At 43.6% G+C, this 14318-nt stretch overlaps 1 protein-coding gene across 5 annotated transcripts; it reads right to left on the reverse strand.

The window, feature by feature from the left end:
* Positions 1-2431: 2431 nt before the first annotated feature.
* emsy (EMSY transcriptional repressor, BRCA2 interacting) lies at positions 2432-13887 on the reverse strand. Of its 5 annotated transcripts, none has more exons than XM_029173378.3 (20): positions 13307-13887; positions 12537-12645; positions 12148-12247; positions 11985-12059; positions 11646-11821; positions 11409-11564; positions 11065-11324; positions 10748-10982; positions 10387-10605; positions 10099-10248; positions 9818-9991; positions 9597-9733; positions 9024-9197; positions 6733-6928; positions 6430-6597; positions 5657-5800; positions 5327-5481; positions 4332-4898; positions 3485-3886; positions 2432-3401 (listed from the first exon to the last, which is right to left on the reverse strand). In XM_029173378.3, the coding sequence occupies exons 1-20, from the start codon at positions 13307-13309 to the stop codon at positions 3219-3221; spliced, it is 3783 nt and encodes a 1260-aa protein (XP_029029211.1). In that variant the 5' UTR covers positions 13310-13887; the 3' UTR covers positions 2432-3218. The 5 variants fall into 5 exon arrangements, with proteins under 5 accessions (XP_029029211.1, XP_029029210.1, XP_029029208.1 ...); XM_029173377.3 differs by having other exon boundaries at positions 5657-5803; XM_029173375.3 differs by having other exon boundaries at positions 6721-6928.
* Between the last annotated feature and the right edge of the window lie 431 nt (positions 13888-14318).

Here is a 14318-nt window from a genome sequence, read left to right on the forward strand (position 1 = left end):
TTGCTCCATGATCTCCAGACTGGGTCAGCATCCTATTATTCATCTGCAGTGATCCCAGCGCTGTCAAACGGCGCTCGCGTTCCCAATTTATTACCGAGGATCATGGGAAAAGGTCAAAGGTGACCGTTCATTTTCCGTTCATGAGTTTCATGTTATTATGTTTATTTTTTATGTGGCCCAGTATTTTATCTTTTTATCTAGTTCTTGTTGAACATTACTGAGAATTTCTAATATCTTTTAGAAGTTTTTATCAGATTTCTCCTGTGGGAGATGAACTGGAGCAGATTATTCACATACTGAACAGCTGCAATGCTTTAAGGCTGTTAAGCAACAATGAGGAGGGCAGGAGTCACCACTTATCAGGATACTTACTCACTTATGGTATTATACAAACTGCATCTGCAGCTGCTATGTCTGGAAGAAACAACATGTACTCACTTACTTTTGCTTTGCTGCTTTGAAGCCTGGGAGAAATTAATTGTTGTTTGTTGTGCAGATGTTGTGTTATGAGTAATATAAGATAATGGGCATATGGTTGTGGGATAAACACATTATAATACCAGATTTGCTCATTTTATTTTCTGTGGACACGCTAAAGAGTTTATTGACTGGCTTGAAAGTGAGAATATTTGCTCATCATGAAGGTGATTAAAAACAATCAGTTTTTTTTTTCCAGACTGGTTTCCAGACTGGTTCCTGGTTGTTGCAAATGGCCAAGCCACACTGAAGAACTCAGACCAAGGATACATACAAAGATACAATTATCTTTCCTAAAGGAAACTCTGTTTGTTTACAACATTGCGAACAAACTGCCAAACTCACAGTTTCCTGGTGTGTTAGAAAAAAAACAACGACCTGACGTTCCCCATGGAAAAAGCAGCTGCGTTGTTTCAAAGATGTTTCAAGACTTAACGCATGAGGCCACTTACATGATATCACTGAGTAGGTTAAAGGCCAAAGTTAAGCCTGAGCTCCCATCACAAGCCATTTTTTAATGTTTCTCATGGTTTAAGAAAGGAGGTTACAACCACTAAGCAGCCTTTGATTCATATCTAATGGTAAAAACATGACGGTGTGAGGGAGAAGAGATGTGGTGAATGATAAAAGCCACATGTAAACGCGTCATGAGCCCTAGTGCTGCATAAAACAAGTGGGTTCACGTTGTGGAGGACGTAGGTCTGTGTAAAGCTTGATGATGATGATCCGACCCAGCAATGTTTTACACTAAGGGTATTGGTTTATGATTGATGTTCCTCATTTGTAAATCATTTAGGATGATGCGTCGGCCAAATGACTGCGTTTTAATGTGACTCAGCCGTCATAAACCGGTCTTTGTAGCCTCTCAGTCAGGTGAGTAAGCAGAGTAAGCTGTGTGATGCTGCGGGAGTCTGGCCCCGTTATCCACCAGTAAGTCAGCATGCGCTTAAACAGAGCCACATGTCTCAGGGCTGAGGTCGACCAATCAGACGGTGCCTCATGGACGTGAGCCCCCAGGAGCCCAATGGCTCACTCTCAACACGAGGAGGGCAAAGCGCCATGGTGAACATTAACTCTAACAGGGGCCGTGTGCTCGGGTTTTTACAAGTCTGTAGAGTCAACGTGAAAAAAAAAAAGAATCAGAGTCCAATAAAAACGAAACCTGGATCAGATGCTCATTACAATTCAACAAATCTGTTTTTAAATTTGCCAAAGGAGCCAGCAAAAATTCCACAAATGTTCCTGGCTGCCGCAGCTGGTTTCAGGTCGAGTGTGTGTAGATATACGGAGGTAGTACATGGCCAGAAATGACTCAGGACACTGTATAAAACCACGATGTGGGACAGAACACGCTGTAGCTCCCGGATCCGTGACCCGTGTTTACATATCACTTGTCATAAACAGTGGCAGCGACTGCACATTAAGAGTTAGTTTAAATTTACATGCATTAGGATGGAGGGATATATCTAAAATAAATTTAAGATGTAGAAAAAATAGAGCAACAGATTGTTTAGCAAAACGAACTGAAGCTAAAATCTATTCTTTTCATCAAAATTCAATTAACTATTTTATTACTGATGAATGATTAAATTGATTATTATTATTATTATTTAAAAGGCAATTTATGAAAAGACTGAAATCAAGTTTTACCTGTTCAGCTGAAGCTTGACTCACCTTGTTCCTCTGTACTGGGCAAGAGACGCTTTGATTAGCATGAACACGAACAGGCGTGAGCGCACGCTGCTGTTTGTTACCGAGTCCCCACCGAGCGCTGCTTCTTCCATCTGGAAGTGCTCAGTAGTACGTGAAACGCGCGTCCGACCTGCTGCCGTTTGTGTCTTCGGGAGAGACACGCGCTCCTGTGGTGCAGTGTCACAGGCCAACACCTGGAAGAACAGGGTTCACAGCAGGATTCTAACAAATACAATATATAAACATGCTTCACTGAGACAGGTTCGTCCTCTGTATTTATTGTGCGGATTAAATGATTTCTCTCAACTAGTCATCTAGTTTGAAAAAGTATAAAACAGGGGCATAGTTTACACACACTATGCAAATGCATACTTGGTGAATATCCCAGCAAAGAGTCAACTTTTTTCCCCCCATTACAGTTACTATGAGCTGTAACACGTGTTGGGCTTCCTCTTTCCTTCAGGAATCTGGATTCCTCTGGTTCTGCTTTATGTTGCACACTGCAATCCAATCTGCTCCAGCTTCGTAAATCCCATACGCATTTCAGGTTTCACTGTTACAAGCTCGGTCAAACGAAAAACAGTTCACGTTTAAAAGACAAAAAACCTCCAGAAGACGTCCGCACGCGGCGGGAGAAATCGGAGTGAAGTCACTGGGTAACGTGTGTTTGAATCCTTCTGGACAACCATCAACATAGAGGTGTGTTTGAAATGATGTACAGCGGCGCGGGGCTCCGAGCCATCGGGTTCATGAACGCGTGGTTGACTCGCAAAGTCCTGCAGGTAAAAATGTAAACATACTGAAACAATTAGGTATGTTTGGAGAGGCGGCCGTCCAACTGTGTGTGAGCGGCTGCAGCTAAGCCTTTCACCTCGCTCGCTCACATTGGAACCAGAGCGATAGAAGCATGTGTCCTTAGCCGCGTGAAGAAAAAAATACTAGACTTATTTATGAACAAAATAGTATTTTACACAACAGAAAACAACTCTTAAGTCTTAGTTCACTGGGACTGAGGTCATCCTCCGCTCTGCTCCCAATAATGACTGCAGCTACGGCTGGTCAGGCGGACTGGCCGCCGTGGCCTCGTCGTTGCTGCTGTCCACCTCCTGCTCCATGGGGCTGTCCTCCTCCAGCTGCTGGCTGGTGTAGTTGGTGATCTCCAGGAAGCCGCTGGGCTCCACCACCACGTTGGACTGGCTGGAGTCCGGCAAGATGGAGTACTGGGGAATCACCTGCAAGAGTCACAGTGAGGTGTCTGAACTGCATTTATTCTACAGGACTCATGCGTTTATGATTCTGTAATAAGGTGTTGAACCTCTATGACATCCAGGTCCTCTTTGCTCCTCTGTGCAGTGAGGCCCTGCATGCAGCTGAACTGCTGGGCCTTTGTGTGGGACCGGTGCACGGAGGCCCCGGAGCTGCTGATGAACTGGCCGGCGTCCAGCGTGCCCGACACGGCCTGGACCTCCAGGGCTTTACCCAGCGGGCCGCAATCACTGGAGGAGTCCACCACCATGGGTTCTGTGCTCGGGTCGATCTCGGCCTCCATCATGGAGATCTTCAGGATGTCTGAGACCGAGGGCTTGTCTCCAGACAAACTGGAGCTGGACTCTGGAATCAGCTTGGCAGTGGCCTCGCCGCTGCTGAACACGGGCGGCGGGTGGGAGCTGCCGAAGGTGATCTTGGTGAGGGTGGCATTCTGCGTGATGATTGGCTGCTGTGGGGCAGAGTTTTAAAATGCAAGTACTTAAACTGTCCATATTATCATCCAATACTGCTGTCCAAATTATTGCCTGTATCTTTTTCCTATTCATGTTTTATTAACTAGAGAGCAGAAATTTTGAAACTCCCAAAATAAACTAATCTTTTATCAAATCAGAGTCTATAATGTCTAATACAAATACAGTTTGGGGTTAAGCACAAAAATGATTTATTGCATTTGGCACATAAGGAAGTAGGAAAACCCCAGAACATTCATATGTACCAGTTACGTCATGCTCCTCCAGTGAAACTCATCTGAATCACCGATACAAGTCATGCTAGGACCTTCTTAGTGGACAGTGTGATTATTAATAACCTAATCATTTTTTACAGAAAGCAAATGCTCTATATTCTGTGATTCCTGCTCCGAATAGGACCGCTGTAGCTGTGAACCCACTCACCTGGCTGGTTGCGGTCTTCTCGGTGCTGACAGGGTGGTGCGCCTGCAGCGGAGGGGGGTGAGACATGGACATGTGCTGGGGCCTGTGGTGGGACGTGGGTGCTTGCTGGAGCTTTGGGAGCTGTGGCGTCAGGGGCTTGGTTGGTGTGGTCGGGGTTGGGACCTTCGCCCCAGCCTGGGCCGGTGTAGTCGGGGATCTATCTTTGGGGCTCTGGGATAAAGTCTGGGGTTTGAGCAAACTCTGCTCTCGTAGTTTGGGGAGTTTCTTGCTCAGGGGAGGCGTGGAGGGGAAGGCGGTGGAGGAAGAGGGAGGCTGGCTGACCTGAGGTTTGCTCTGCAGCTGCGGCGGCGGTGGCGCGGGCTGGCCGGATGCCAAGCTGTGCCGGCTCGGCTCGGACTCGGCTTGGCTCGGTGGCGGCTGAGCGCCAGCCGGGTGGGCGGCTTGCTTCGTGGGCTCTGATGCTGGTTGGGTGGAACGGTAAAACAAGCCAGTCTGTGGGTCCAAGGTGTCGCCTTCCAGCTCTCCGGCCTCTAACATGGTCTCAGTTTTGCCACGGCTGTCGGAGGGCTGGAATTTACAACAGAGATTATTGAGGGGCGCTATCAATCAAACGCAACTATGGAGCTAAGATGAAAAAACAATGCAGGTGTATGGACATGTTTGCTTTTAGGGTGTTCTGTAGATAAAATGAACCAAATTCAGAACTGGATCCACTGCTGATTACCTGGATCAGGTGTGTCCCTCAATCAAAAGCCACAAATGCAGGGATGGTTGGAAAACAAGCTGAGCTGTGGCTCCTGGGAACCACGGCTATCCAGGCAGGGTGTTTTTCTATTCTTTATTGTGTGAGGTTGTTGCACACTGTCTATGTACTTAACAGCTGCCGTGCATGTCTGACAACTGGCATTTATAAAAGGAACATAAGAAACGTACACACAGCGATGTCTGTATTTACAGAGGTATCAGCCCGAGCCCTCCGTGTCAGGTTTCCTCACCATGTGACTGGCGTGTGACGCTGCAGAGGTGGCAGCAGCCGCTTTGGTCGCCACAGCAACCTGGCCGCTGGTTTTGTAAGGCTTTACCAGCTGCTGGCTAGAGGACATGACTACATCATCGTCCTCCGTGGACACGCCCACTCGGCTCACTTTACCTGCAGGGGAAGTACAGCGATGCTGCATTATCACCGAGTACGAGCTAAGTTCTTAGGTGGAATTTCACTTACTTCCACTGAAACTGTGGCGCTATCTACCAAAAAGGAAGTGCACAATGTGGAAATCTGTATGTTTTTTTCACAGAACAGGAGGCGGGGCAGAGGTGCGACATACCTGCTGAGACATAGTCGGTGCTGGGCTCAGCCTCTGACGTGGACTCTGGGCTGGGCTTCTTCTCCTGGGCCAGCTGGATGGGCACGGCCATCTGGCTCAGGTCGATCGTGTTCTGCCTCAGTTTGGACTCTCCTTTCTCTTTAACTACTAAAAAGGACAACATCCCAGTTTAGCATAATGTAACTGGGGCCTGTCACTCTCATTAGATGTACACATTTAAATTATATGTAGCGACTCTCTATGAACAAATGATTTACTGCCAAATAAAAAACAAATGGAGTAGAACGTAATTAAAAAAAAAAAATTAAAAACTTTAAACATGAATATATATATTTGTTCCATTACAAATTTAGGTAATTTCCAATCAGAGATAAGTGATCACCACTAACGTCTGCAGGTGGTACTTTATGCATGAATCTGCTTACGAGTGTGAATATTATCCTCTGTGTCAAATGGCTTTCTGCGCCTCAGGCATCAGTGGAGTTTCACAGGTTTGCAGGTTATTGTGTTTAACGCGCCTTCGGTTTCGTCACCTCCCAAAAGGCCTTCTACATGTGTTCATGTGAAGGTTTTCAATAAATGCTGAGCTCTGCTGTTGTGTAAAACAAAAGCCGATCCACGCCGGTGCTTTTCACAGACAGGGTTTGTGAAGGGCAGATTTACTTATGGCAGAATGTTTTGCACCGCTGCTTTGTACAGGTGATAATTCCCCCACCTCGCCTTTCCACCCACACCTCCCCTTCTGTCTGCTACCTTTTCATTACCCTGCTCACCTGTTGTTTGCTGTAACTCCAGCAGAGCCTTGATGGTAGATGTGGCGGACTGGGATTCCCCGCTAGTTACCTCCTGATAGATAATGGTTGGGCTGGTCTCCACAGCTACTTCCTGCTCAGTCCAATTCTGCTCCCTGGAGGAGACCACATGCACTACAGGCTGCGGGTCTGACAATAAAAAAGAAAGAGGCACAATTACAATTTATATCAATTTGGTTAAACAGTGCTGCTCTAAAAAACATTATTATTGTTTTAATTTGGGCAAAACACCCCTTGGAAAAAGGCAATCACCTTGGGCACTACCTTGGGAGGCCTCTCCAGTTAAGCTGATGGCCTCTATGAAGCTGACCTCTTCCTTTGTAGTCCCCTCCGGACCCAAGCTCTGCCCCAGAGCAAGGTCTGCAGAGCGGGTCACTTGCTGCAGAGTCTCAGTGACCAGCTGCCTGGTCTGTTCACTGACCACCGCAGTCTGGTAGACAGGCTTAGGCTTAATGAGAACCTGGAGGGAACACAGACCAATTATCAGACTATTGCCAGTAAAACACAGTAGTCCAACAACGTCCCGATTGTAAAGTCAACCCACCACCAAATTTTATGCAAAAGTATCTGAACAAACGGGGAGCTGAGGAAACGTTTTGTAACTGGGTGCCATTGTGCCCACAGCAACGTGTTAAATAATACTGGTACTTACGCTTTGAATATGTGGTTATTATCAGATCGTTGCTGCATTTGTGACTGCACAGCCTACGCCATCACTGTGGGTGCTACTGCAGACGTAGCTGACTCACTGACCTTAATTTTGCCTTCATGACTTAACTGAAACTGAATTCATATCAAATTCAGACAAGTGTGACTGAATTGAAACTATGACATTTCTCTTTGTGAATGGTCATGACGAAATCGAAACAAATCCATTTAACACAAAATTTTGTGTGAAAAATGCAATTTTCTTTTATCGTGGCAAAACTTTAAGGGGATTCACCCTTTAAAAACCAATTTTATTTCATTTGAATTCCTCACTAGACTATTTAAACAATAAGGGTGACGAGTGGGGCAGCGAACTCAGTCACTCACTTTCAGTGGAAGTTTCTCTTCTAAATAACTGGAAATATTTTCAAAATTAGACATTTGTGGTGTGCGTCACAAATCTAAGTCATTTTGCAGGCTGCAAAAACAGATTTAAGAAAATCCCCAAAACACACCTACAGTCTGGTGGTTGGTTTCACTGTAAAAGGCAACTATACCTTGTGACAGGGGATAACACCCGATACTAATTCAAGAAAAGAAAAAAAAAACGTAGAATATAAACAAACCAGTAAAACCTGAATCTGGAGTATCTCAGTGTTCCAGTAATGAGCTCATTCAAACTACTGTACGTTGTTAAGCCAAAGTGAGTCCCACACGGAACAATACACTACACCTTCCAAGATTTCATAACGATTTTTAGCTTCGTTAGGTTCCCTGGCTTCATTTTACTGTCTCCAACTGTGGTTGCAGCAAAGCTAGAATTTTAGTTAAGACGATGATCGGAAGGGGTCTCAACGTCAGGAAAAAGAGACCACATCCTCAGTGCTCCAGAGGTTCTTATCACCAGCAAGAAGCAGAGGGATATTTAAAAAAAACGACAACTGCAAAGAAAACTAACTGTAAATTTATATCAGCCTCAGTTCTATCAACAAGCTTTAGACAAAGCAAAAAAAGCTATAAAAAAATCTCACAAACACATTCTTCCACAATATTATCAAGGAGGCATGTGACTGATCCCAAGTTTGTTGTAAAGCATGACTCTGCAACTTTATTACTCTATATATTTGCACTTCTTTGCGTAAATTAAATGTCAAGTGGCCTGAAGCACAAGTAAATTCAATCAAAAGCTGCTCCATACCACAGTTAGGTGTGTATATACATATACAACTACTTGTCAACTAGATCCCCTTCTGACATTATGTATGGAGTCAGTATCAGGGTTATGGCTTGTCGCCATCATATCTACAAAAGTTTAAGGTGATAGACAGAACAGCAGCGGCATCACTGTCAGTCTGGCAGGTTCCAATTAGTTAGACTCTAAAGATTTTGACTTCAAATAAGGGAAGTCAAGGGAGGAAGACCAGAATTTAACGTTAAAGCCCCTACACAGTAAATCTGATCGCCTACAGAAGTGGGAACTTTCTCTTCTGTTTCAACTGATACATGAATTTCAAGCTCTCACTTCTCTAGAAGACATCAGGTGTCACCAAAATAATGACGTAATACGTAATTCAGAAGACAGAAGAGGTCTTCTTCTGAGAAGACTAAAATGAGCATTTTGTGAAGTTCAGAAGAAATAAGGCAACGTTTTCTCTGAAAATAAGGACAAAGACCTTTACTGATAGTTCTGAAGCAGCTCTTTGTATTTACTTGGCACTAAACAGATCATGTGAATTTACACACAGTGCGTGAATAGTCACAAGACAAGCTTAGTGACCTGAGGTTACCCCAGCATCTAATGAGAATTCTTACACCTTTTCTTCCCCTATTTCATCTTGTAAAAAAAAATACCATCAAGTAAAAACGAACCCTAATAAACATTGTATTAGCTGTCGAGTATGTCTGACCTGTGTCTTGCCCTGCTGGCCGTAGACGATCTTGGTTGGGATGATCTTGGTGGCGGTGGACTGGGATCCAGCGCTCATACCTTTGGGCTGGGTGACAATCATCTTGGTAATAGGTCTGGAGGCAGTGATGATGGCTGGTTTTGTCCCCTGAACAGCCTGCAGACCCTTCTCCCCCTGAGACACGGCATCATACATTTTACTACAGCAAATAGGAACAAAGCTTTATATTGAATTTAGGGATGTGACAGCGCTGTCTATCTTCTTGTTCAACTCACTAATATAAAGTAAATAATCCTAAGAAAATTTGCATAGAAAAGTTTTCAATGAATACTATTTAATTTGCTGAATTTAAGAAACATAATAAGAGACTTGTCCTCTATGCTGGATTTTCACATTTCTGTCTTTGGTGACACCAAGTGGTGGTAGTAGTTAAGGAATTTACTTTTTTTTTTTTTTTTTTAAATGAACTTGTTAGCAACAAAAAGCCACAAAAGCCAATGATGATTGAGGTATTACAAAAACAGCATTAAGTCTATTACGTCTTTAAAGAAATAACACTGTGCTCTGACTGACCCCAGCATTTAAAAGAGTGGTGACCACATTCTTTCCTGGCAGTCCCTGGATGGTTGCTCCTTTACCAGTTGTTTTCTGAACAACAATGACGTTTGGCTTGGACGTCATGGGGATGGTGGTTATCTTAGTAGTTGTGCCTGTGGCAGATGGAAGAGAATATTTCGTTTAAGTGCCTGACATTCAGACAGATGAGATCCTGCTACGTGCTGTTGTTCGCTCACCAGACACAATGTTGCTGCTGATGATTTTCCCACCCAGAGTAGCCAGAGATTTGGGCACAACAGTGATGATGCTGCCACTGGTGGTCTTGACATAAGTGGCCCCACCACTGGAGGCTGATATTCTGGCGCCGATGGTCGGGCTAACAGTGGGTCTGGTATATGTCGCCTGGGTAGCTACATCAAAACATTTTATGTTAGCATTTTAATAACTTTAGCAGAGTAAGAATCACAAGACAGTAATAAAATATTAAGATGCTAATTAAGACTAATAATATACAAACCTGTTGGCTGAGTGACCAGTTTAGTGGTCATTATGGCTCCATTGCTACTAACAACCATGATGGGAGAGGAGCTGCTCCCGGACAGAGCCACTGACGACGGCTTGGGCAGAATTTTGCTCGGCTGAACTTGCTGAGTGATTATCTTTACACCTATACACATGCAAACAATATATCAACTATGTGCAGTGTAGTCTGATGTAGCTGACCTTCTGTAACAATTTCAGTTAAATAGACAGTACACAAAACTACATAATAACAACATAACAAAATATCATTATGTGGGCTTACCAGACTCTTGTTTGATCTGAATTGTGGGTTTTGCTCCAGGGGAGGTGGTGCTAGTTTGGGTCTGACCAACACTAGAAGCTCCTAAAGCTGAGCTCTGTTGCAGTTGTTTTGGAGACTGTTGTTTGGGAAACTGGGCCAAGATCTGAGTAGGTGACCCCATCAGAGTCTTAGGTGAAGGAAGCCTGGCTGCAGCGACCTTCACTCCAGCTGAAGAGGCACCTACAACAATGAAACAGAGGTAGACTTCAATAGTGTGGATGACTCTCCCTTGTCTTTACTATTCAGGTTGCTGCTCAATACTGTTGCAATTATTAACTGGATGTTTATAAAATCTAACACACATAACTTCTAGTTGACCTACATGGTGTGACAGTTGACATGACCACTGAAGGAGTAGAGGAGACCACAGTCGTCACAGCAATAGTGGTGGAATTAGGGCTGGAACTGGCAGGAAACACAACTGTCTGCTTCTGAGTGGGTGTGTTCAACACAGAGGTGGAGCCCAGCTTAGACACAGTGGTGTTGTGGTGGGCATGAGACTTGGACAGAATGTTGGGAACGAAGTTGGCACTGGGAGAGGTTGTCACAATTATGACCTAAGGGAAGACAATGCATTTAAAACATGTTCTTGTGTGAAAAGAGAGTTGTCAAGGAAGCAAAAGAACAAATGCAATTAACCTTTTGCGTGGTGGTGCTAGTAGTCTGGATTGTGGGCTTGGTGAAGGTGATCTTGACTGGGGACAGGTGGGGAGGCAGCGAATTGGCGATGCTTTGCATGATGTTGCTCATCTTAGGGCTGCCACTGACAGGAAGTGTGATGTTCTTGGAAACTGGAGGGGACACCTTGGAAACCTCCTTCAACATCACTGGCGACGAGCTGGATGAGTTTGTCCTTCTTCGCTTGCGAGGCTTTTCATCTTCATCTGAACAACTCACACCTGTAAGGACAGTTATTAATGATATGAAAATCTGTGGAAAACATACTTGTATCATGAAATAGAGTTTATGGTTTGCACACTCACTTTTCACATAAACAGTGCTACCGCTGGGCAGCACCACCACGTTGGATGTAGGGCTGGCAGGTCGTGGTGACTTCACCGTTGCTCCTATGGTGCCACTGGTTGCTGTAGCACTGGTGGAGGTGCAGGTGGTGCTGGTATAGGAGTAACATACAACCACTGCAGGGAGGAAATTGACTGTGTCATTAAACATCCAATCTTTCTAAATGCAACTTTAGCTGCACAGGGCCTTTGTCCTACCTTCTTTGTTTCCCGTTTCAGCTGGCAACAGAAGTGAGGCATTCTGATTGGCTGTAGCACTGGCGACCGCATTAGCAGTCATGGTAAAAGCTGTCTGAGGGACCAGCCTCGGCATCAGTGGAACAAGTCGCCGCCCTTCAATCGACCATTCGGACGAACTGTTGGGTCCTGACATACTGGAAATGAACATTTCACAAAAATGAATTCTGAAATCTGAACTTGCTCCTGTAATTGTTGTTGCTGTAACAGTGGTTATTGCAGTAAATGTGATTGATTATGTAACATACTGCACATGCTGAACTTAAACATGACTGTGGAGTGGACAGTTAGTGCACTTACTGATATGCAATGGTGGTGAGGCGTTCATCATTAACCGCCCTGCGGACTTCTGCACGATGACGCTCTGTTGAAATACTGGAGCGAGGAAGAGGAGTTTAAAGGGTTAACCCATCTATGAATATTATTTTGTACAGAATAGGAGAAAGTGTCACTAATCCATTACCCAAGGATTTTAGTGAGTTCTCCCAGGAGATTCTTCTTGTCCTTTGTCAGGTCCCCTTGGGCTCTGAGGGCACTAATGACGCCAGCATAAGCCTCAAGCTCTGGGAGACAAATCAAATCCACATATAAGAGTATAATAATAAACAAGCAATTAGGCTAAATCTAACTGTTATATAGCATCTGGTGTGTAATGTCTCTGTTTACAACAGGTTTCATATCCTGGCCTTCAAGGCCACCTCTGTGTTTATAAAATGTCCACCCTACCCACTACTGAGTATCTGGATCAAGAGTTAGTCAATCCCAGTGTCTCAGAGGGTCAGGGAAGCAGACCACTTCCATGCCAGATTTGAGATCAGTAAGATCACATGACTTTGTGCTGCATGAACTCACCCAGTTTACGGAGAATTCTTTTGCACTCATCCCTGCCCAAGTCAAGGATGGTTGGCCACACGACTGGCATGGTACCAGTCGGTACTGGTTTCTCCAGCTGAATCATGGGCTGAATAGACAGTCGACAATAATACAGTTTAAGGCCACATTGTAGTTTCCTTCATATTGTAATTGAACATGGTATCTAGAGATAATACAGAAGCACAGGCAACAGTTGTTAGACAGAACAATTAATATCAAGTTGGACGTTATGATAATTGGTTCAAAAAACTCAAAACAAACTCCAAAGAACAGTCCCAACCACACTGATGTAATGTAATGTAATTAAATTGTATGGCAAAAATGATTTATGAGGCCTGTTCGCCAGACTCGTTATAAAAAGCCACAGCACAATAATTAAGATTTTGTTTAAGCTCTGAAAAAATCTGTAAAGTGTCCGAATACCAGACGGTGCTAATAAATATCAGGTCGTACTACAACTATATTGTGACAGATCAAGGTAAGAAACATGTCCGTTTTATATTATTGGGTCAAATGCATCGAAAAACGACACGTACAGCTGGTTGTTCACATTCATCAGACCAGTTTCATAAAATTCAGACATAAAGATAATTGTTAAATACATATAATAAATATCTCTAGTAAGACTAAACGATCCCCCAAAAGAGTATGAACATGTTCTGGTCTAACGTTATTGGAAAGCTTTGCAATAGATGGTTTTAGCTTAGCTAGCTAGCTAACTATTTCTATGGGCCAAATCAGTGTTTTACCATCCGTTAGTAGGGCAACATGAAGGTCTTTGTATATCCGAAATCCAAACAACCATGGTTGATCGTGAGACACATAGCCACACTACGACATCTTGCAGCTATTATCCAATGAAAAGTGGAACGCTAAACCGCCTCAATAGTCCAATCTACACAAAAATCAACCAATGTTTATGTTGTCTGCTAACAAGATGCTGCCGGCCTATTTTTTCTTCTTCTCCCTCTTCCGCTTACTGGTGTTTACAGCTGACAACGAGCAGATGCTTTACCGCCACCAAGCGGAGGAGGTATGCATCAAACAAGGAATAAAATAAAATAAAATAAAATAAAATAAAATAAAATAAAATAAAATAAAATAAAATAAAATAAAATAAAATAAAATAAAATAATGTATTAAATCGAAATAACACACTTGACAATATTCACCACGACATTCAGAGAGAGATTAGACAAAAGCCCCAGGCTAATGACATGAACTAAAGCTAGCTGGAGTCTGGCGTTATCAAACCTTCAGTCTAGTCAATGAGATGAGATTAGAGGAATGGATTAGAGCCAGCAGGGAGCATCTGCTGATGTGATCTGCGCAAAAAGACATATCTGCAGAAAGATAATGTTCATCCAAATTGTGTTTGTATACATATTATAGTTATTTCATTTCAGTACAGTTTTCCGGGGAAGCAGTCTAATGGGTTGTCATGACAACAGTTTAAAATGTTGTGGAACAAAAAGTGTCTACATCCCAGAGCCCGAAGTCCATTCGACCTTGCTTTACATTATTGCTATTTGAACTTACTGCTCATACCGCAGGGATATTTTTATTTATTTTTGACGACTGATAGGTGATTACTTATTAGTTATTTATTTATTATTTTTATGAATAAGCAGGTTAGAACGTTTATCTTTGATACACTTCTCTTTGCGTCTTTGCAATGTTTAGCGAATTACGAGGGGCTCCTGAACGCAACGGGATGGAAGGTGGTTTTTGTCCTTTTTTTTTCTCTTTTGCGTTTTTCAG

This window comes from Betta splendens, chromosome 14 (assembly GCF_900634795.4).
Source record: "Betta splendens chromosome 14, fBetSpl5.4, whole genome shotgun sequence".
In the NCBI taxonomy this organism is placed as follows: Eukaryota; Metazoa; Chordata; class Actinopteri; order Anabantiformes; family Osphronemidae; genus Betta; species Betta splendens.

Bases quoted from the DNA above. Each gene is read 5' to 3' on its own strand.
- emsy (XM_029173374.3), bottom strand. The intron at 11,565-11,645 runs GTAGGACAAAGG...TCCTCCCTGCAG, and splicing joins TGAAACGGGAAACAAAGAAG to TGGTTGTATGTTACTCCTAT. The intron at 10,249-10,386 runs GTAAGCCCACAT...GCATGTGTATAG, and splicing joins TCAGATCAAACAAGAGTCTG to GTGTAAAGATAATCACTCAG.